This window comes from Oryctolagus cuniculus, chromosome 9 (genome assembly GCF_964237555.1).
Source record: "Oryctolagus cuniculus chromosome 9, mOryCun1.1, whole genome shotgun sequence".
NCBI lineage: Eukaryota > Metazoa > Chordata > Mammalia > Lagomorpha > Leporidae > Oryctolagus > Oryctolagus cuniculus.
The window spans coordinates 130,394,297-130,418,472 of record NC_091440.1 but is presented as its reverse complement, the minus strand read 5'-3'; the positions used below and the strand labels follow the sequence as shown (position 1 = coordinate 130,418,472).

The following is a 24,176-nucleotide window of genomic DNA, read 5'->3' as shown; positions in this document are numbered from 1 at the left end:
GCCTGTGCGAGTGTCTTGCAGGGTTTCCCTATTGTTCTCTAGTAATTTGAAGGTATCAGATCCTAGATTGAGGTCTTCAGTCTGTTTTGAATGAATTTTCATGTCAGGTGTAGGGTAGGGGTCCTGCTTCATACTCCTGCATGTGGAAATCCAGTTTTCCCAGCACCTTTGTTGAAGAGACTGTCCTTGCTCCAGGGGTTGATTTTAGTTCCTTGGTCAAATATAAGTTGGTTGTAGAGGCTTGGATTGATTTCTGGCGTTTCTTTTTCATTACATTGGTCTCTCCTTCTGTTTTTGTAGCAGTACCAGGCTGTTTTGATTACAGCTGCCTTGTAGTATGTCTTGAAATCTGGTATTGTGATGCCTCCCGCTTTGTTTTTGTTGTACAAGATTGCTTTAGCTATTCGAGGTCTCCCAAGTTTCCAGATGGATTTAAGCATCATTTTTTTCTAGATCTGAGAAGAATGTTGGTAGCTTTGGGATCCGCATGGAAGGAAGGCCTATACTTCGGGAATGGAGAAGTCCCTAGCTGTACTTCCAGGGAAGAAAAGTCCTTGTCAAGGGCCCCACAGGTGCCTAAAGGTCAACCAGTGAGGATCAGAGCCGCCTCAACCTTTAACCCCCATGCCCTGAATCTATAAAAGGAGCCCTCCCAATATCCGATGTGCGACTTCCCCGGCCCCTGCTCTGTTGGGACCGGTGAACCTCGCCCGGGAGCGGAACCCCAATAAAAGCCTGTGAATTAATTGATTCATCTGCCTGGGAAGATTTGTTATGCACTGGACACCTTGCAGATGTCTTTGGTATTTTGATTGGTATTGCGTTCAATCTGTAGATTGCTTTCGAAAGAATAGACACTTTGATGATATTGATTCTTCTAATCCATGAACATGGAAGATTTTTCCATTTTTTTTTTTGTATCTTCTATTTCTTTCTTTAATGTTTTGTAATTCTCATCATAAAGATCTTTGACATCCTTGGTTAAATTATTCCAAGGTATTTGATTTTTTTTGTAGCTATTGTGAATGAGATTGCTCTTATAAGTTCTTTCTCAGCCGTGGCATTGTCTGTGTACACAAGGCTGTTGATTTTTATGTACTGATTTTATATCCTGCTACATCACCAGACTCTTCTATGAGTTGCAGACTCTCTTATGAGTTCCAATGGTCTCTTGGTGGAGTCTTTTGGATGCCCTATATATATAATCATGTCGTCTGCAAATAGGGATAGTTTGACTTCCTCATTCCAATTTGAATTCCTTCGATTTCTTTTTCTTGTCTAGTGGCTCTGGCTAAAACTTCCAGTACTGTATTGAATAGCAGTGGTGAGAGTGGGCATCCTTGTCTGGTACCGGATCTCAGTGGAAATGCTTCCAACTTTCCTCCTTTCAGTAGGATGCTGACCATGGGTTTGTCATAAATTGCCTTGATGGTGTTGAGGGATGTTCCTTCTACACTCAGTTTGCTTAGTTTTCATCACATTTTATCAAATGCTTTCTCTTGGGTCTTTCTTGTTTGGAGGATCCTTTTTACTGATTCACTTTCCGTGCTGTTTATGGGTCTGTTTAAGTTTTCTATGTCTTCATGGCTCAATTTAGGTAAGTGGTATATGTCCAGGAATCTATCCATTTCTTCTAGGTTTCCCAGTTTGTTGGCATAGAGCTCTTTGTAGTAATTTCTGATGATTCTTTTTATTTCTGTGGTGTCTGTTACATTTCCTTTTTTGTCTCTAATTTTATTGATTTGGCTCTTCACTCTCCTTTTTTTGGTTAGTTGGGCCAATGGTCATTTTTGTTTATTTTTTTAAAAACAAGCTCTTAATTTTAGTTAAGGCGTACACATTTTACGCATTTCATATATTCAGATTTAGGAAGAAAGTGACTCTTTCTTTGATGGGAAGCTTCTAATTAGTACTTCAGTCTTGTCTGTTTATATTATTTTCTGTAGTTTCTTGAATTAATCTTGGTAGATTGTATGCGTATGGGAACTTATCAGTTTCTTTGAGGTTTTCCAATTTGTTTACTTTTATTCATATTATCTTACAATCCTTTTCTGTGGTATCAGCTGTAATGTCTGTGATTTTATTTCCAGTTTTATATATTAGAAGTTTTCTTCCTCTGTTTTTATAAGTGTGGTTAAAAGATTGTCTATTTTATTTACATTTTGAGAAAGGGCTTTTAGGGGCTGTCTATGTGCTGCAGAGGGGATTCGCTGCTCCTTGTGATGCCAGCATCCCACACCAGAGTGCTTGTTTGGGTCCTGGCTGTTCCTCTTCTGATGAAGCTTCCTGTCAATGTACCTGGGAAAGCAGCAGGAATGGAGACCAGGATGGAGCTCCTGGCTTTTGGCTCTGGCCTAACCCGGACCTGGTTGATGGAAGAGCTCCTCATTACTCTGCCTTGCATTTTGTAGCTCTTTTTATATTGTTTATTTGCTGTCAGTTTCATTTATTTCTCTACTTATTCTTACTATTGCTTGTGTCTTGCTAATTTGGGATTTGGTTTATTCTTGCTTTTCTAAGTCTTTAAAATGCATATTTTACATTTTCATTTCGTTTCAAGAAATGTTTTGATTTATTTTTCTTTGGCCCTTAAGGAGCGTGGCTGTAATTGCTGTGTATTTGTAAATTTTTAATTTTTATTGGTTTCTAGTCTTATGCATTTGTGGAAAGACGCATGATACGGTTTATCAATTTTTAAGAATTTACCGAGGCTTGATTTCTGGCCTCAGTTGTGGTCTGTTCTAAAAATGTTCCTGGTGAGATGAGAACATGTGTTCTCCAGCCGTTGGTTGACGTGTTCTGTAACTGCCTCTTAGGCCCATTTGCTCTACAGTGCGGCTCAGCTCTTTGTTGATTTTCTGTGTGGATGATGTGTCCATTGTCCACAGTGATGTGTTGAAGTCTCCTGCTGCTACTGTATTGGAGTCTGTCTCTTCCTCTAAGTCTAATAGGATTAGCTATAGATACCTGGATGGTTTTGTTTTGGGTGCCTATATATTTTTGGTTATGTCTTCTTTCTATATGGATCCTCTTATTGACATTTCTTTTTTTGTCTCTTTTTACGACTTTTGACTTTGTTTGATCTGATGTGAGTATGGGTTCTGCAGCTCAGTTTTGGTTCCATTTGCGTGGTGCGTCTTTCTCCAGCCCTTGTCTTTTAGTCTTCTTACCTGAGAAGTGAGTGTCTTGCAGGCAGCATGTAGTCACAGGCAGCATATAGTTAGGTGTTGGTTTTCAAATTCCATTTACCCAACTACATCTTGTGACGAGGGAATTTAATCCATTCACACTCAGTGTTAATATTCATAGATAAGAACTAACTCCTGTCATTTTGTTGATTGCTCACTGATTGCTGTATGTATGGATGTATTTTTTCTCCGTTTCTTTCTGCCTCTCATCATTTCTCTTTGTGTTTTGAGAGCTTTCTGTCATGATGATGTTGGGTTCTTTTGTCTTTGTGTTCGGTATCTGCTTTGTTAGTCAATTTTGTGCTGTGCATTGTACATTACTCCTAATGTAGGGCTCCTTTCAGATCTTGTTGTAAGGCTGGTCTGGTGGTGGTGACACTGGGCATCAGTGTCTCTCCCTCACTTCTACAGGTTAGCTTCACTGGATGTAATATTCTTGGTTGGAAGTTTTTTTTTTTTTTTTTTCCAAGACCTTGAGTGTGTGATGACATTGTCTGCTGGCCTGTAGGTTTCTGCTGAGACGTCTGCTGTAAGGTGACGGATTTTTCTTTATGTGTGACATAATGCTTCTCTGCCTTTAGCACGCTCTCCACGTCTTTTACTTCTGATGATTTGGCTGTCACAGGTCGGGGAGGAGTCTTTTTGGTTGAGTCTGCTTTAGTTCCTTTGAGCTTCCTGTATCTGGGTGTCCAGATCTCTTTGAAGACTTGGGTAGTTTTCTGTTACTATTTCATTAAACAGCTTCTAAATGCCTTTTCTCTGCTCTTTTCTCTCAGGTGTCTCTAAAATGCAAGTCTTTTTTTTTAATTTTCTTTTTTTTTCTTTTAAAAACATACTTTTATTTATTTTTTAACTTTTATTTAGTAAATATAAATTTCCAAAGTACAGTTTACGGATTACATTGGCTTTTCCCCCCCATAACTTCCCTCCCACCGGCAAGGCTCCCATCTCCTGCTCCCTCTCCCATTCCATTCACATCAAGATTCATTTTCAATTATTTTTATATACAGAAGATCAATTTAGTATATATTAAGTAAAGATTTCATCAGTTTGCATCCACACAGAACATAAAGTATAAAATACTGTCTGAGTACTAGTTATAGCATTAATTCACATTGAATAACGCATCAAGGACAGAGATCCTACATGAGGAGTAAGTGCACAGTGACTCCTGTTGTTGACTTAACAATCTGACACTCTTATTTATGGCGTCAGTAGTCTCCCTAGGCTCTTGTCATGAGTTGCCAAGGCTATGGAAGCCTTTTGAGTTCGTCGCCTGCAATCTCATTTAGACAAGGTCATAGTCAAAGTGGAAGTTCTCTCCTCCCTTCAGAGAAAGGTACCTCCTTCTTTGATGGCCTGTTCTTTCTACTGGGATCTCACTCGCAGAGAGCTTTCATTTAGAGTTGTTGTTGTTTTGCCAGAGTGTCTTGGCTGTCCATGCCTAAAATACTCTCATGGGCTTTTCAGCCAGATCCACATGCCTTAAGGGCTGATTGTGAGGCCAGAGTGCTGTTTAGGACATCTGCCATTCTATGAGTCTGCTGTTTATCCCTAAAATGCAAGTATTTAATCACTTAATGGTTGAATTATTTTCTCTTTATTTTTGTCTAACTGGGTTAGTTCAGAAATCTTGTCCTCAAAATCAAATTCTTCAGGGTCTACTTTTTTTGTTGAAGCTCTTACTTCCAGTTTTCTTTTCATTGAAGTACTCATTTCCAGCCTTTCTGATTCTTGTTTATGACTTCTGTTGGTTGAATTTCTTATTTGTGTCATTTACTGTTTTCCTGATTTCTCTGAGTTGTTTGCCTGTGTCCTTCTGTTTCTAGTTGGATTTCCTTAGTCACCAATTTTAATTCCTTTTCAGTTATTTTATAGATTTCCTTCAAGTCAGCGTCCATTTCTGGAGAACTGTTGCATTCTTTGTGCAATGCTGTTCTTCCTGGCTCCTTTGTGTTTCCCTCTATTAACCTCTGCTTACCTATGTGTCGTCTTCATTATGGCGGAGTTTTCCTTGGAAAATATTAGTTGTTTACATGAAGTGCAGGATGTCAGTTGGGTAGCTCCTTTGCCTTTGGTTCCAGGTGAGGCCAGAAGTCCAGCCTCTGAGGGACTGCTGCCCCTGGAATGGGTGTCACCAGTGACAGTGCTTGCCATTGCTGTCTAGTCTGCTGCAGTTGGTAGAGGAGTGGTGTGCCTTTGAAGTGGACAAGGCTTCCTGAGAGTTGAGTATCAGTCACAGTGGGGTTTCTGATGACAGTAGCCTCATTCTTGGTGCCATGGGACCCAGTTGGGGCCATCCACAGGTCCTACCAGCCAAGTCTGAGTGTCACTGGAACTTGTAGAATGAATAACTGTAGCCTTGAAACTGTACATTGTGGCCAGGTCCTTCCCTAGGTCTTGCTGTGTGGGCCTGGGTGATACAGGTGCCCACAGCTCTGAAGTCCCTGGTCCCAGCACTTGGGGAAGTGAAGGGACTTTTCCCTTGTGCATTTCAGTAAATACAGGTTATGCTGTGAATTGTGCATTGGCCCATATGGCCTTTAGCAGTGGAATAGTGACAGTCCCGGAGCTTCAGGGTGGGGAGGGTAGCTTGTCAAGGTCTCACAGGAAAGGCACAGGTTATCCTGGGCTTGTGCTCTGGTCCTGCAGCAGTGCAGTGGGGCCGTAGCCTTCCTCAGGTCCCCTAGGGCAGGGGAAGTTGTTCCTGGGTCTTTCAGACCCAACAGTCAGAATCCCAGAACTGCTGGATGCACTGCAGACCCTACCTAGATCTCACATTTCACATGCGCGTTACGCTGGGATGCGTGCCTGGCAGGCTGGGCTCTGCAGCAGTGCACTGCAGATGGGGAAGCTGCCCCACAGGAAGAACTGTGGTGACACTGGGACATAGCTCCAACAGTCCCAGTCTCAGAACTGCAGGCCCTGAGAGGTGCCTGATGCATGTCCCACAGGTTGCTCAGAGGCTTGGGTGGGAATTACGCACTAGGCTGTAGAAACCTGGATAAGCGTGAAGTAGAGAGAACATTCCGAGACTCCTGGGTGAGCACAGGTGTCCCAGGGAATTGCATAAGAAGCAGTCGCAGTCCCAGAGCTGTGATGCAGTGGGGTCTTTACCTAGGTCTTCCATTTTAAGTGCTGGTTATGCTGGGTTTTGTATACCAGCAGCCACCAGCCCAACCCAGAGGAATGTAGATAAGGCCCCCAGGTTCCATGGTGAGTGTGAATTATTCCAGGGATTGTAGCACCAGCAGTCATCGCGGCAGAGCTGCAGGACACAGAAGGGACTGCCCCCAGTTCCCAGAGGGCCTGCAAGGGTGATGCTGGGACTTGAGACGCAGAAGGGGTCTTCGTATGTGGTCCTCTGGGTTTTTGTGTCTGCTGCTGCTGGCGTAGAGCCCCACGAGGTAGGGGCTCCTGGCCTGTGGTGGTGGTGGGGCCATGGTGCCTTCTGCTCACCTTTCCCCAGCAAGATGGCGTCCCCCAGGCTGGGAGGCTGAGGTAGGAGCTGGGATGTGCTTTGTTCCTCTCTCCCTGCTGGCCTTGGAGTCTCTGTGCCTTTTATAGTCACTGTCACTTCTGTACTCAAGTCACTGTCAGCCGTCTCCCGGAAAGACAGTCCTCTTTGTGTTGTCTTGGTCTCCCTCTGGTGTAGGAAATGTAGGGCTTCCCTGTTTAGCCATATCTTGCATGTCCTCTGCATTGTTTTCCGGAAGTTTGACAAATACACACACACACACACACACACACACACAGTTGATTTTCCATCTTCTGGTTCATTTCCCAAATGGCTACGATGGCCAGAAGCCAGGAGCTTCTTTGGGTCTCCCACTCAGGTGGCAGGGGCGGAGCACTTGGGCATCTCCTGGTGCTTTCCCCAGACCATTAGCGAACTGGATCAGATGTGGAGCAGCCGGGATAGGAAGGTGGCGGCGTCACCCACTGAGCCCTGGTGCCATCCCCCAGCAGTCTGATGGTTCAGAAGCTGCCACGTAGCTGGACTTCACTTCTGTGGTTCTTCCTGTTGCTGACTTCGGTCTTCTCTGTATAAAAAATGACCACAAACGAGAAAACCGTCCTGTGCTGACATCTGTGCGGGCCCTGGGCACAGTGGATGCTGGGAAGTGCTGATGCAGTGTTGCAGCCCAGCTGTTGGACCTGCTCAGAATGCCCTGAGTGTAGGAGGTCGTTGGTAGATCTCCCGCGGCAGGTGTTCGCGTGCCACGGCCATGCAGCCCGCTGCCGCACCGTTCTTTATGGGGAGCATTTTCCGCCCAGTGTCCGTACGCTCAGTGAATTCTTGTGGTGGGCATTAGTGATTGGGATTCTTTATTTTCTTGTGAAAATCTTCATGTCATGTGAGGCAAAAGATTTTAATTTACCTGAAAACCAAAGGCATTTAATTTTTGTAGTAAGTTGTGCACAAAAAGGGTGAAGCGAATGTGACTTTGGAGAAATACTGGACTCATTGTAAATATTTCCTGTGGAAGAATTTGGCACAGAGTGAACGTTTTGACTGTCAGCCATCTTTGCATTTTCATCAGTCTTTGAAACAAGGGCGTAACGTGATAGTGAGTGTTGTTAGCCTGGAATGTCTTGGAGAAGCCATTTTTTTCCTATACTAATTGGTCAAAACCAGAACATGGAGCAGTCTGACCAGTTTCCCCTAGTCCTGTGATTAGAGAAGAAAAGACTGTCTCATTACTTTAATCAAATTTTAAGTTTAGTAGTAGCATGTTAGATATTAAATAAGAATTAAAATGTAGGCGAAGAATAGCCTTTTATCAAGACCTGTGACTTTTTGATGATAGAAAAAATGAATTTTGGTTTTTAGAGAGCTTTGAAATCAGTTAAACAGTAGAAAGATATTGTTAATTCAGAGGAAAGAGGAAATTTAAACTTGTCAAGCAGCAGAATTGATGATTGTGAAAATATTAGAACTTTGTCGATTTATGGAAATAAAAGGTCCCAGGGATTGTGAATCCTACCATTGGCATACAGGATACCAGAACCTGTGAATTCACTGTGCACATCATTGACTTTTACAATTAGTGTACATAATTATTCTGTGTTTTGGAAGATTTTGGTGTTAATTGGAGTTTTATGTTTTAATCTTTTAGGTATGATGTTGACTCCAAGAGCCCCAACTTATCCAAACATGTAAGTTCCTGTTTTATGACTGTGTAATGTATGTTATATGTGATGGTTTGTGCTTACTATTTATGCTGATTAATTAATATTAAACTTGTATGTCCATAGCTTTCCATGTAATGTGATTGTCCTAGAAATAAATAGAATTCTGCTGCAGTCTAGAAAAATATTTTGGAGTGTACTTAAAGTTACCTTCAGTTAAATGAAATGGATTAGTCTTCTTTTGTGTGTTTAACAATGATGGGAGCTCCCTGTTATTTTGAAGATGGAAAAGTGAGAGGAAGCAGTGAGCCTGTGGCGTCACTTCTGTGAGAACAGGAAGAGCTTGGGTATAGGCAGAGCGATTTGTTGTCCTGCTTGCCTCGTTGTTCCTTTCCCAACAGTGTGGCCTGAGTGCCTTCCTGTGCAAAGTTTCTGAGAGTGACACAGGCAGGTTCTCTGTGCCCAAGCCACGAACAGTCGCTTCCTTTCTTTGTGGGGCCTGAGCACCCCTCCATTCCTCTTGCTCTAAGACCCTACTCCTCAAACAATAGCTGTTGCTTGTCTGGAGTGTAGGCCATGCAGGAGCAGTGGGGTGTCACAGGGAGGCAGATCCAGAGGCCGAGGTAGGCAGGGTGGAGTGACCGTGGGAAGCTCTGGCCAGGCCTTGCGTGTCCATCAGCCTGTTTGTTGACCAGTGGGGTTGGAATTGGGCCACACGTGGACTCAGTACAGAGTGTGGAACCACAGTTGTGCTGGGAGGCATGTGGGCAGGTTCTTGTGCCTGGGAGAGGGAGATTTTTCCCTCTCTCACTGTTGGAATATACTGATGAGAATAGATGTGCATGTGAATTCTGGGGTAGGGCGAAGTGCTCAGATTGACAGAAGAGAGAGGATGGGAGGAGTGGTCACTCAAGGAGATAGGTTTGGGAAAGCCTGGAACCTGGGTGTGGTGGTGGTGGTGGGCAAGTCACTGTGTCCTGCGCCTTCCATAAAGGAGGTGTGGTGTTGTGTTAGGAAGCCTCAAGTAGACTCCATGATGAGGGATGCAGAAGACCCTCAGGTGTCTGGCCTTCTAACACACTGAGCAAAAAAAGCTGCCCTATGCTGAGGCCTCTCCGTCAATGAAATTCGTTGTACTTGCCACCTCCCCTTCCCTCTCCCGTGATGTGCGTGATAGCATTGTAACTGGATGTTAAACTACATTTGCATAGCTCCACATTAGAGACGTTCTCCAAATGTAGAAGAGTCAGAAGAATCACATTTTGTAGTCCAGTGTGTTTTTTGGCAAGGAAAGAAACGCCTGTGGTGACATGTAGGGGCTCAGCTAAAGGGCCTTGGAGCGTGGTGGGAAGGTGGCGGGCAGCCCGGCCTCCTGGGAGCAGGTGCTGGACTCCGGGCGAGGCCGCCACGCCCTCCGTCTCTCTCGGAGGCCTTCTCCCTGGGCCGCAGCCTCTCTCTGAAGATTGAGTTTCTCTGTGTGTCCATCGCTGGTCCCGCTCTGAATAGATTGGCTCGGTTTCTTTGTTCAGAGTGCTCAGCAGAGGGCATGGGGGGTGGGGGTCGGATGTTGTCAGGGCGCGGGTGAAGGCGGCAGAGCTGACTCCTGCCAGGGTGGCTGCCTGGAGTTCAGGACAGCGCATGCTCTGTGGGAAGGGCTGCACCCCCGACCCGGCACCTGAGCCTCCTCAGCCACCAGTAATGACCACTCGTGTTCACGTGACACACAGCCGCCTAGAAGCCGTGAGAGTGTGCCTGTTCTCGGATGTTTCTCTTCTGTAGCGAGGCTGGTTTTCCCTGGTGAGAGACATTTCCTGTCTCTCTCATCCTAGAAGACTTTATCTGACAGTGCTGTCCTTGTGTCCCCCTCCTGTCCCCATCCTGCTTTGGGGAGTGGCCTGGGTGAGGGCCTCGCTTCCTCCCCTTTGATCCCTCTCCACCTGACTGTGCTCTGCTTGTCACAGCTGCTGAAGGGACCAGGACAGGGAGAGGAGCGGCCTCTGGGCATTGCTCGCCTCTCCCTTCTCCCAGCCAGGGCTGATTCCCGCCTGCGGGGTCTGTGCAGCCCCTGGCTGCTGCTCCTGCCTCCACTCGCCCCTGTTTTTAAGCCTCCCTCCCGCCTGTCACTAGGGTTAGTTTTGCTCAGAGCTTCAGTTTGCAGATTTCTCTTGGAGAAGAGTTCAGCCATTTCCATGTCTACTCTCATGTCCCCCAGGTGTCTTTGCCTCTGCTGTCTCAGCCAGGTTTCCAGTTGCTTATTAAGTGTTTCTTGCTAAATATTCTACAGAAGCCTATAATCCAGATATGTCTAAAATGTATGTTTTCCACCCAAACCTTGCATCCCTGACTTTAATATATATCTGAAGAATAATTCGCAACATAGTTTACTTAGAAAATTTGGTGCATTATTTATTTTTCTTTTAATTTCACTGATACATAAAAATTGTACCTATATAGGATACTCTGCCGTGTTTCTATACTTGCGTATATCAAGCACTGTTTACTCTGGCTAAACAGTTCTATCCTCTCAAATATATAAGAGAAAGAGATCTTCCATCTGCTGGTTCCTTCCCCTAATGGACACAGCAGACGAGGCTGAACCAGACCAAAGCCAGGCAGCAGCGGCTTCCTCCGGGTCTTTCACTTGGGTGCAGGCGTTTGGGCCATCCTCCACTGCCTGCCCAGGAGCATTAGTAGGGAGCTGGATTGGAAGTGGAGCAGCTGGGACTTGAACTGGTGTCCACATGGGATGCCGGGGTCCCAGGAGGTGGCTGTACCTGCTACACCACCATGCTGCCCCACCCACCCCCTTTTTTAAGAGAAATACGCATTACATTATCATAACCTATGCTCACTATACTATGTAACAGAGCACCAGAACTTTAAAAACATTTGCTTGTGTATCTATTTAAGAGGAAGAAAGATGGAGAGAAAGAGAAAGAGAGATGGAGACAAACACAGTGGGCTTCCATCTGCATGTTCAGTCCCCAGATGCCCACAACAGCCAAGGGGAGGAAGCTGGGAGCCAGGAACTGGGTACACATCCTCCTTGTGGGAGGCAGAAACCCAGCTGCTTGCGTTATCATCATGTGCTACCTTCCAGGGGCTGCCTCAGCAGGATGGTGGCTTTGGGAAGGGAACCAGGACTGGGACCTGGAACTCTGATATGACATGGTGGTGTCTTACTGTTAAACCAACTGCCCAGCCCCAGAACACAAGAATTTCTTACTCCTGTCTAACTGCATTACTAACCACTTTCTGTCTCACTTTTCACACTTACTGAGTCAACAAATCCTGTTCATGCCAACAAATGTTTCTTTTTCTGTCTTCTTTGCTTTCCTGTCACTGCTTTGGTCCAGAACCTCATAACCTTTTCTCAGAAGCATAGCAAAGTTGCCTGCAGTTCCCATGGTTTGTACTGTCTCACCTTTGCATTCCTGTCTGTGTTACATTTTTTTTAAAGGTTTTATTTATTTATTTGACAGGTAGAGTTACAGAAGTGAAATAGACAGAGAAAGGTCTTCCTTCCATTGGTTCACTCCCCAAATGGCTGCTATGGCCAGAGCTATGCCGATCTGAAGCCAGGAGCCAGGTGCTTCTTCCTGGTCTCCCACTTGGGTGCAGGGGCCCAAACACTGGGGTCATTTTCTACTGCTTTCCCAGACCACAGCAGAGAGCTGGATTGGACGAGGAGCAGCTGGGACTAGAACCGGCACCCATGTGGGATGCTGGCGCTGCAGGCATCCCATAACCTAGTGAGCCACGGCACTGGCCCCCTGTATTACATTTTGAAAATGCATTTAATCAGCTGTTGAGACCATAAATAACCCGAGCTTATGTGTGGGTGAAGCATGGAAAAAGAGGGGCTAATTGCAGGAGCTCTTAGAGATGGCTGCCTTGGAAATCAACAACAAAAGGCGTTCCTTATTTGAAAACCCTGAAATGCAGCTTTTTGCTAAAAGAGCAGGTAACTCGTTGAGCCCCACAATGAATTCTTGAGAAGATCAGAGCTGCTGAACGAACTGGGGCTCTTCCCTGGGGATGTGAGTCTTCAGAACTCGAGGTGTGTATCTGCCAGTCTGGCAAGGTGAAGCATTAACTGGATCCTCTGAGCCAAGATGGCCACGTGGCCAGCTTGCACAAGGAGTGAAGGCACCTATTTATCTTCCCCAACCGGGATCTGGGAGCAGGTGACACTCCCTGAAGTACCAAGACTAGCATCGTCTGTAAAATTCCAGTTCCTGAAAGCTTTGAAGGAACACTTTTTCAGGGTGGCTTTATTCTGTGTCTGGTAGCTTTAGAATCTTGGGTCCAGTTCCTGTTTCTTGAGAGTACCAGGGGAAGTGGAGCTGTAATACTGAGCTGTACTTTGGTTTTTGATGGTATAGGTGCACATGAGGCAAGCATGACATCCAGCAGCGTGCACCCCTTTGGCTGGCTGTGGTGGTTGGGAAGCCATCCCTCTCATGCAAAGATCTTGTGCCCCTGGGGAGACTTGTGCACAGGGACTTACTTCTTTACAGGATTTATCCATTTTAGAAAGCTCTGGGCAGTGTCTTCACTAAAGATGTTTTGGGTTCAGTGAGTAGAACCCAGCATTTTGAATTCTGGGTTTGTTCTCTGAGGTCCTAGCGAACCCACTCATTTCAGTACCATTAACAGAACTACACAGCGTGCTTTCATTTGCATAATTTAATTGCATCAGCTAAATAATTAATGAAAAGATTAATAATAGGCTCACAATTTGTGCATCTAGGAGTCTGCTCAGTATGCTGGACCAGATGACACAAACGGTGCTGGGTACACTGAATTTTCCTACCCACGAGGCAGTCTAAAATACATTTATCCACTTGGGTGATCTCAGGAGGCATCCACTAAAATTTTTGTTTCGGATGGGTTGATGGCTCACTGGATTGTTTTGGCTAGAAGGCACTAAGACTTCAGAGTAGGTATATGTATTTGGTATTCTATTTCCTAAATACTATGTATACAAATGTCCACATACAGATTAGTTATGTTTTACAATTTCATTTGAAAATTCAGCATTAGGATCATGGAATGCATTTTCTTATAGGAGCAGATTTATAACAGATTATAACAGATGTGGGCTTCTTGGATTAGACTATAAAGCTACGTTAATTCACATATGACTGGACTGAGTTCCATTGTACATATTTGTATCATCAAGTAGACAACGGATGGATGTAGGTGCTTTCTAGTGCTGGGAATGTAGCAGTGAACAAAACAGCTTATATTGTGGAGTTGGGAAGTGGGTAGGCAGGTTTAGTGAGCACAAATGGTCAAGATAATTTATCCTCTTTATAACACTTACATCGGTAAGATATTAATACTGGGGGAGAATGGAGAAGCAACATTAGCGGGAAGTCACAGACACCTTGCACCAAGCAGACCGCTTCTGTAGCAGTTCTCACACTGGGAATACACGTGCTGAGCACTGGAAGTCTGGGGTGTAACATTCCGGGATAAAGGAACAACTCCCTGAAGGCCTGCCGGCGGGAAAGACTTTGGAATGCTGGTGTCACTGAAAGATGGCTACCGCATAGAGCAGATTCTGGATCATCAGAGGGCAGTGAAGTAGCTGACCGAGGTGCTGAATAATGTACTGATGTTGATATCCACAGGCCGTGGCTAAAGCACAGAGTTTTTAGAAAACAGATACTGGCAGAGGAGATGTGATCTGACTAATGTAAAGTGTAAGTGATGTGTGTGGGGAATGGGGTTGAGGAAGGCTGACCATCTTCAGGGAGACCTGTTGGCTGTCATCTGGACAGGTGAGCAGCGCTTGCTGGCAAGGCCACTAGAGTGGTAAGCAGAGGTCAGATTTGCAATACGTTTTGGAAGTAGGATTTCATAGGAACTGGATATGAGGTGTAAGATTAGCCTGGAGGTGGCTAGTGTGGTGGCATAGTTGGTTAAGCTGCTGCCTGCTACACTGGCAGCCCATATGGATTCAGATTTGAGTCCTGGATGCTCCACTTCTGATGCAGCTCCCTGCTAATGACTGGAGAAAAACAGGGGAAGGCGACCCCAGTCCTTGGGCTCCTGCTATCTGTGTGGGGGCTCCTGGCCCCTGGCCTCAGCCTGGCTTAATGCTGGCTGTTTCAGCCATCTAGGGAGTGAACCAGCAGATGGAAGATTCTCTCTGTAACTCTGATTTTCAATTAAATAAATTATCTCTCACAAAAAATAAAATTATTCAGGAGACTAGGTACAGACCTCAGAACCATCAGCCAGTAGGGTTGCAAGTCAATAAAATGGTCTCAACTAAAGGATGTATAAGTAGAGAAGTAAACAGCATCTTGGGGGAAGATGAGCCAGAATGAGCGTTTAACAGCCGTGCACTTTCTGGTCCAGATTCTCTAGTGTTTCCCCTGACATGCAGTGGAAGTCACAGTCTGTGTGTGATGCCACCCTGGGGCCACCTCTTCTGTCACCCTCCTCCTCCTCCTCTGCTCCCACCTGGGGCCCTCTTGGTTTCCTGGAGACCCAAGGTCATCCTTGTCTCAGGGACCCTGTTGAAGCATTTTCCCTCCTGGAATGCCTTTGCCCCAGTAAAGGGAATGACAGAACCATGAAAAAGGGCTCCTGGTAGTTTGAGAAGCCCTTGCCCGAGTGCCCACCTGGTTTTCCCAGATGCCTTATCCATAAGAACTTGCTTTTCCTAGGTGGCCAGCCCTCTGGTCTTTAAGGAATGGCAAGGGCCTGCCTTGTGGGAAGATTCAACTGAACTGTTTATGGATGCTGTGTCAAGGGGTTGTTTGCCTTTTATACTTTCCCGGGGATCTTAGGCTCACAGAATCTGACAGGCTTTAAGATAGAGAGCTAATGCCAGGGATGGATTTGATGATACTGATTTCAGTACTCATGAACTGGGATTATCTGAATATAAAACCAACGTTATTCAGAACCTAGCAGTCAATAATGAAATTGTATGACAGTTTTCTGCTATGTTTAATATTATTTAGTATTACAATGTTTCATATATTGAACAGTATTTAATAAGTGTCACCATATTTGCAAGCGGAGAGAATATTTACTGTTTCCTGTTAGCTAGCATCTTATATTTGAAAGTCCTTTTTTGATGAGATCTGCTATTCTACAAAGCATCGTGTGACTTCAAAGGTCATTGTTTTTTATAGATTTGTTTTATTTATGAGTAATGTAACTTAGTATTTTATTTATATCTCATGTTTGCAAGTACTAAAAGTACCATTGTATAGAAACTATTTTTTTTTTTTGACAGGCAGAGTTAGAGAGAGAGAGAGAGAGAGAGAGAGAAAGGTCTTCCTTCCATTGGTTCACCCCCCCAAATGGCCGCTATGGCTGGCACTGCGCCGATCCAAAGCCAGGAGCCAGGTGCTTCTCCTGGTCTCCCATGCGGTTCTGGCCCCAAGCACTTGGGCCATCCTCCACTGCCTTCCGGAGCCGCAGCAGAGAGCTGGACTGGAAGAGGAGCAACCGGGACAGAATCTGGTGCCCCAACCGGTACTAGAACCCGGGGTGCTGGCACCACAGGTGGAAGATTAGCCTAATGAGCCGCGGCGCCGGCCATAGATACTTCTTTAAAGATTTATTTATTTGAAGTGCAAAATGACAAGAGAGGAGGAGACAGAGACAGAAGGAAAGAGAGAGAGCTAGAGCGCAAGAGGGAGATGGAGGGAGTGTGGGTGCGAGAGAGAGAGAGATCTTTCATCTATGATTCACTTCCCAAATGCCCACAGTGGCCAGCGTTGGGCTAGGCAGAAGCCAGGAGCTGGAACTCCATCTGGTTCCCCCATGTGGATGGCAGAAATGCCGGCACTTGAGCCGTCATCTGCTGCTTCCCAGGCATGTTAGTGTGGAGCTGGATCAGAGATGGAAGATCTAAGACTCAAACTAACACTGCAGTGTGGGATGCGAGCATTCCAAGCTAACGCTTGACATGTTGTGCCATGATGCCTTCTCCAATGCGTAGATGATTTTTAAGAATTCACTAATTTTTATCAGTGGCCACCACTTGTTTAAAGCTCAATTTTAATTTAGTGGCTTGGACGGCGCCATGGCTCACTAGGCTAATCCTCCGCCTTGCAGCACCGGCACACTGGGTTCTAGTCCCGGTCAGGGTGCCGGATTCTATCCCGGTTGCCCCTCTTCCAGGCCAGCTCTCTGCTGTGGCCAGGAAGGCAGTGGAGGATGGCCCAGGTCCTTGGGCCCTGCACCCGCATGGGAGACCAGGAAAAGCACTTGGCTCCTGGCTTCGGATCAGCGCGATGTGCCGGCTGCAGTGCAGCGGCCACTGGAGGGTGAACCAACGGCAAAGGAAGACCTTTCTCTCTGTCTCTCTCTCTCACTGTGCACTCTGCCTTTCAAAAAATAAAAATAATAATAATAATCAAAAAATAATAATTTAGTGGCTCACTTACCTGCCTTCATTTAGAATTCGCAAGCCAAGAATATCTGGAAGATCAACAGTTGAGTTGGTGGGTACGAGAAATAAATCCTGCTTTAAGGTTTAATTTTTGAAATTATATTTGTAATTTGCCTGAGTTTAGAACTTTTTATTGATCTTTTGGAGGGTGGATTGGCAGTTTGGTTTGTAGCTGGATCCATCCATTAAAAAGACAAATCCTTGCCTTGATAAAAAAGAAAAAAAGTTGTATTATTATCAAGTTAAAATGTGGTAGATTGTTTCTTCTCTAATATTGAATCTGTTTCATGTTGAATTTGCCTTTTTCACAAATACCATATAGATGTCCCCACAACTGTTGAGAAAGTAGGCGTGCCCGTGCCCACCAGAGCATAGACATGCTATGCCCAGTTAGTAAACGTGATTGCCATGCTAGTGAATAATACACAGTGTACCTCACATCAGAGACCCCAGATGGCTGAGTAGGAGAGAGATGTGCTAAGTCTGACGACAGGAAGTTCAAGGAGGAGAAGGGGAGGAATTGCATTCCCTGGGGACCGGGGGAGAGCAGCTTGCAGTGGAAATTCTTACTGTTAAAGATCTATTTGGCCAGCGCCGCGGCTCACTAGGCTAATCCTTGGCCTGCAGCGCCGGTACCCTGGGTTCTAGTCCCAGTTAGGGCACCGGATTCTGTCCCGGTTGCTCCTCTTCCAGTCCAGCTCTCTGCTGTGGCTTGGGAGTGCAGTGGAGGATGGCCCAAGTGCTTGGGCCCTGCACCTGCATGGGAGACCAGGAGGAGGCACCTGGCTCCTGGCTTCAGATCGGGCGCAGCACTGGCCATAGTGGCCATTGGGGGGGGGGGGTGAACCAACAGAAGGAAGACCTTTCTCTCTGTCTCTCTCTCTCTCACTGTCTAACTCTGCCTGTCAAAAAAATTATTTGTTTGAAGGCAGAGTCAGAGAGAAATAAGGTGAGAGACCCAGAAGAGAGGTCTTTCATCTTCTGATTCACACCCCAAAGGACCACAAAGGTTTGACCTGGGTTAGTCTGAAGTCAGGAGCCAGGAGCTTCTTCCAGGTTTCCCACGTGGGAGCTTGGACCAGAGCATTTGAGCCATTGTTCTCTGCTTTCCCAGGCACATTAGGAGGGAGCTAGATCTGAAGTGGAGCAGCTGGAACTCAAATCAGTGCCCATGTGGGATGCTGGCTCCACTGGTGGTGGCTTCACCCACTATGCCACAGCATTAGCCCCTGTAGTGGAGGTTGTACAAAGTGAAGAGAGAGTCTGTGGAGCCGCAGATACATTACAGTCATGCAGCAGTGAGCAGGAAGCCTCTGGCGATGCCTACAGCCATCACCTTGGAGCAAGGTACCCCACGCCCAGCAGAGAAGAAATGCCTTCTTAATAAGGGGAGTAGAGGCTGCTGAGGTGTCTGCTCAGCTGGGGGATTTTCCTGGAGGGATAAATCTGTTGTCTCCACTCATTTCAGGTCTGGCCTGGAGGGTTTGTGGGGGTGGGTGGTGTACCCCCTTGGGCCTGTGAAGTATTTCCACCCCTCGCTCTATCACAGTGCCCTGACTCCTTGCCAAGACGCAACAGCACCCAGCCCCTTCCAGTTACACAGCTGGCTCTGGGAATGCCATGGTTCTTTGTGTGGTCAGAGAAGGCTGTGGGGCTGAGAGTGGATGCCCTGCACCCTATGACTGTGGGAACTCTGTGACTGTGGTAGGGCGTGGTTGGGTGTTTGGACAGTCACTGTGTCTGGCTTTAGAGACTCAGGGTTCTGTTTTCACACTGAGACATGCACAGATCATTTGTGAGGTTCATACACCTGCATGGGTGAGGTCCATAGGCATTCAATTTGAAGAATTATATCATCTAAATATCCATACTACCGAAAGCAATTCACAGATTCAGTGTGATCCCAAACGGAATACCAAGAACACTGATCTAGAAAAAAACAATGCTGAAATTCATATGGAAACACAAGAGACCCCGAGTAGCTAAAGCAGTCTTAAATAAGGAAACAAAGCCAGAGGCATCTTACTAGATTTCAAGACATACTACAGGGAAGTTATCAAAACACACGAAATATAAATATTGCATGAAATATTGCACAAAAATAGACATGTAGACCAATGTAACAGAACAGAAATCAGTCCATGCATCTACAACCAACTAATCTTTGACAAATGAGCTAATATCAATCCCTGGAGAAAGGACCGCCACTTAATTGGATCTCTACACACAGAAGCATGAAACAAGTCCTCTTTCTTAGAAGTTACACAAAATCAACACATAGTGGGTCAGGGTTATAAATCTCTGAGATAATTTCATCAAGTTACTAGAGAAAAACTTCAGGGAGATTCTGCCAGACATGGGTGTAGGCCAAGAATCCTTGGAAAAGATTCGAGAACACAAGCAGCAAAAGCAAAAACAGACAGACAGATGGGATTACATCAAGCTAAGAAGCTTCTGCACTGCAGAGGAAACTCTCAACAAAATGAAGAGGCAACTGACAGAATGGGAGAAAATATTTGCAAATAGTGAAACTTATAAAGGAGTAATATCCAGAATCTATACAGAGCTCAAGAAACTCAACAACAAAACAAATAATCTAGTTAAAAAGTGGGAAAAGAACATGAATAGGCATTTTTCCAATAATGAAATTCAAATGGGCAACAGACACCTGAAAAAATAATCAAAATCACAAGCCATCAGGGACATGCAGATAAAAACCACAATGAGGTTTCACCTCCCTCCTGGTAGAATAGCTGTCATGCAAGAATCAAAAAATTTTAAATGCTGTTGAGGATGTGGGGTGAAAGGTACCCTAATATACTGTTGTGGCATGTAAACTAGTACAACCATTATGGAAGACATATGGAGATTCCTCAGGAATCTGAAAATTCTACCATGTAACCCAGAAATTCCACTCCAGGGAATGTACCCAAAGGAAATGGAATCGGCATATGAAAGAGTGATCTATAACCCCATGTTTACTGCAGCTCGACTCACAATAGCTAAGATATGAAATCAACCCAGATGTCTGTCAGCTGATGACTGGATGAAGAAAACATGGTATGTAAAACTATGGAATACTACTCAGCCATAAGAAGAATGAAATCCTGTCTTTTGCAACAGAATGGATGCAACTGGAAGCCATTATGCTTGGTGAAATAAGCCAGTTCCCAAAAGACAAATAACATGTGTTCTCTCTGATATGTGATAGTTCATAGAGAATACAAAAAATGTATAGGAATAAAATGACATGTGATTTGGTTGTTTTGTTCAGTCCTGGATTATACTCCTGTGGAACTGTGGTCTTTCTGCATTTTACTTGTTGAGTATTATGGTTAGCAGTGCATTAAGCCTGTGATTATAGAATAGACTGACTTGTTTTTTGAAACTGAAAGAAAAATGAAGGAAGCCTGGGGATTAAGGGAGGGACAGAGAAAGAGAGAGAAGTGTGGTTATCTTCTGAGAATTGTACCTATAAAATACATGAAATCTGTTCTCTTCATATTAATACAAATTATAAAAGTATGCATCAGACCTCTATTTATAGTTGATGTGATTTTCATGGATTAAATACAAAGGAAGTCAGAAATACTAGCAGGAAGTGCCAACCATAAAATATGGACAGGTGATGCCAAAATTTTTCACAGATGGTGTGCATTTTCATTACCTTATCAACTTTTACTACAGTGGTTAAAATAATACTGCAAACCAAAAAATTTGGTATCACCTGTTTTCTCTTGCTCTGAGTGTTTAAGTGTGAATGTGGTCAGTATCAGCTAAGTGACCACAAAATGAGTAGAAGCCATAGATTGGAGCAGATCATTTATTTTCCATGTGAAAAACAGCTGATTAACTCCTGAACAGCCGAATGTACCCAGTTACTCTGCAATATTAAAACTAAACTATCAGTAAATCTGTTTAATATATATATATATATATTTGACAGGCAGAGTGGACAGTGAGAGAGACAGAGAGAAAGGTCTTCCTTTTTGCCGTTGGTTCACCCTCCAATGGCTGCCGCGTCCGGCGCACTGCGGCTGGTGCACCGCGCTGATCCGATGGCAGGAGCCAGGTGCTTCTCCTGGTCTTCCATGGGGTGCAGGGCCCAAGCACTTGGGCCATCCTCCACTGCACTCCTGGGCCATAGCAGAGAGCTGGCCTGGAAGAGGGGCAACTGGGACAGAATCCGGCGCCCTGACCGGGACTAGAACCCGGTGTGCCGGCGCCGCTAGGTGGAGGATTAGCCTGTTGAGCCACGGTGCCGGCCCTGTTTAATATATTTTAATCTGAATTATCTATTAGGGACATTTTATTTTTTAGATGCACATTGATCTTTTTGTAAAATAAAGGCATTTAAAAGTTATTGTCAGTATGTCAGTAGACCTTTTGGGAGAAAGTTGCTACATTATTGAGTGCTTATGAAATTGTTTATGATGGCATTAATGATAATAGCACATATTGGTTAATTTGTAGCAATGTAGAAATCAGAAGTATGACTTGAATACGTTAATGCCTCCCGGGTAGCAGTGTCTCCGAAATGTGCATCTTTTGCATATGTGTATTTATTAGTGAACATGTAAGAGGAGTTGTGTAAAACACATTTAGATTTTATAATAGCCTAAGCAAGCATTTGTTTAAGAGAATATATATATATATATATATATATATATATACACATATATATATATATAGAGAGAGAGAGAGGGAGGGAGGGAGGGAGAGAATGAATGACTGTAAAATGGTTTGGGGGAAAGAAAAGAACTTACTTAGATAATTTCAGTCCCTTCAGTATTGGAATCCAGCTGAGGATACATATGGAGAATATAGTAATACTCTTTTAATCTGGGGTAGAGAGTTGGAGAATTTAGGGAGATGTAGCTCATTAGATGCTTATCATGTCCCAAGCAGCTGTTCTAAGTGCTTTGCCAATGCTGTGTTCATGTAGTACCTTATCTAGCCCTTCCAGCAACTTCTGATATAAGAATTTCTATTATGTCCACTCTGTAGATTAGGAAACTGAAAAACAGGCACTTTTTTATATCATTCCATGTAAATCAGGAAACAGGCAGTACAGACACTAATAATTCTCATTCTTATGGAATAAGCTGTTCACCTTTGCAAAAATAAGTAAATCTAAGTATATATATGACTTTTAAAGGATACATGAGAATCGTTAATATTTGTGCCTAATAAGAGAATTAGCAAGGAAACAAAATCAGTTCTTTTAATTCAAGTTAAAATTCATTTTATGTGTGCAGAATTCCAAAGTCTGTAGTGTTAATGTAACTTGAGTGAGTGTAGATAAGTGGTAAACGTGATATAAAATAAAATGTAAATGGAAGGAATTGGTCAGTAAATATTAGGACACACAAGAAGTAATAAAATGATAAATTTGAAGGAATAAAAATAGGTTCACCCGTATAGACCAACATCCTCCTATATATTTTTTAAAGATTTTATTATTTAGTTGAGAGGTAGAGTTACAGACAGTGAGAGGGAAAGACAGAGAGAAAGGTCTTCCTTATGTTGGTTCACTCCCCAGATGGCCGCAATGGCTGGAGCTGGGCCAGTGTGAAGCCAGGAGCCAGGTGCTACTTCCTGGTCTCCCATGTGGGTGCAGGGGCCCAAGGACTTGGGCAATCTCCTGCTGCTTTCCCCGGCCATAGCAGAGAGCTGGATTGGAAGTGGAGCAGCCGGGACTAGAACCGGCACCCATATGGGATGCCAGTGCTGCTGGTGGAGCGTTAACCTACTGCACCAAAGCGCCGGCCCCCATCCTCCTGTATTAGCAAGAAGCAGGAGAGGGCCGCGGATGTTGATGTAATAATCAACTCAGACCTGGTGACGGAGCACAGCTTCTTTGTGTTTTGAGCCACATATTAGGAATACGTGTACATTTAGATTTCTCTGGAATAATCTAAGTACATTCTCTCTGATTATCAACTAGGCAGTTGTTCTTTTCAAATAACTTTACCAGTGAGAAGCTCATTTTTGTTAGAATGCTTTGCAGTCTGAACTCTGCTTTTGTATTGCTTTCTCCACTCACTGTTAGGTCTTGCAGCTTTAATATCAATACTTTGAACTGAGGGTGATGTTTGGACACTTTAAAATGTTGCAGTGTGTCCTGTGTGCTAATGTTGTGGTTAATGTACATGTAAATGGATTCCAAAACCAAGTTCTATGAGTTTGCTGTTTATACTATAAAGTGATAACTGTCCCATTCAACACATTTTTTTTCTGATCTCGTGGCCAGTTTGAGGACAGTGCACTAGTTATGGTGATGGGGTACATGGCAGCATTTCTCCATGGTCAGAGACATTGTAGGTTCTGTTTGGTTTGTATGTGGGGTAGAGTTGTGGAAAAGTGCCTGAATTAATACTGGAAATCCTGTTTTGATCTGATTATAATGACTCATCAACTGGAACACAGCATCAGAGAAAGAAACAATAGAGAAGCGCATTCATAGTAGAGCTAGCTTCTATTTCTGTCTTTAACTACAGACCAAAGTTTTTAAAAATATCTATTAAAAGACACTAATTGTGTTACTCATATGATGCAAAATACGTAGGAGATGTGAACTGTGCAGATGCCTGGAATATAGACTGGGTACAAGTTTCCAACACAGTGAGTAGTTGAAGGGTATTACGGGCTCGTTTTGCATTGTGAATGGCAGACATGTTGTTTGATAGGAAATGCACAAACAGATATAAAGCAACTACACCAATCCTATGTTTATATAGGCAAATACCTGGGGACAGTACGCACTGAAATATGCAGATAGCATGTACAGATTAATGCCATAACTGAGTATGCGTTTTGTGGGTTTTTGTTCCTTTTTTATTATTTACTGTTAATCTTCAATATATGCATGCTCAGTATTTCTGTTTTGTTTTCTTTTTTTTTTTTTTTTTTTTTTTTTTTTGGACAGGCAGAGTGGACAGTGAGAGAGAGAGACAGAGAGAAAGGTCTTCCTTTTTTGCCGTTGGGTCACCCTCCAATGGCCGCCGCGGTCGGCGCACCGCGCTGATCCGAAGGCAGGAGCCAGGTGCTTCTCCTGGTCTCCCATGGGGTGCAGGGCCCAAGCACTTGGGCCATCCTCCACTGCACTCCCTGGCCACAGCAGAGAGCTGGACAGGAAGAGGGGCAACCGGGACAGAATCCGGCGCCCCGACTGGGACTAGAACCCGGTGTGCCGGCACCGCAAGGCGGAGGATTAGCCTAGTGAGCCGCAGCGCTGGCCAAGCACCGATAGCTTTTATGAGACGTGTTGATCCACTGAGCAGAGCCACTGAATGTGCAGTGTTTGTTACTGCCCTCTAATATAAATACCTTTAGGAAAGGGACTTACTCCCCACCCCCATGTATGTGTTGGGTGTTTAGCTCGCTCCAGCTGCCTTGAGCCATGGAGAACGTTAGGTTCATTGAATTCC

At 44.5% G+C, this 24,176-nt stretch overlaps 1 protein-coding gene across 4 annotated transcripts in view; it reads left to right on the top strand.

Annotated features, from left to right (window-relative positions):
- The window catches only part of CPNE8 (copine 8), a 263,087-nt gene that overhangs the window by 81,275 nt on the left and 157,636 nt on the right, over positions 1–24,176 (top strand). For all 4 annotated transcript variants that reach the window (XM_051850927.2, XM_002712675.5, XM_070049629.1 and 1 more), the window contains one exon: positions 8,309–8,348. In XM_051850927.2, the coding sequence (XP_051706887.2) occupies positions 8,309–8,348 (40 nt within the window). The remainder of the gene's footprint in view (positions 1–8,308; positions 8,349–24,176) is intronic.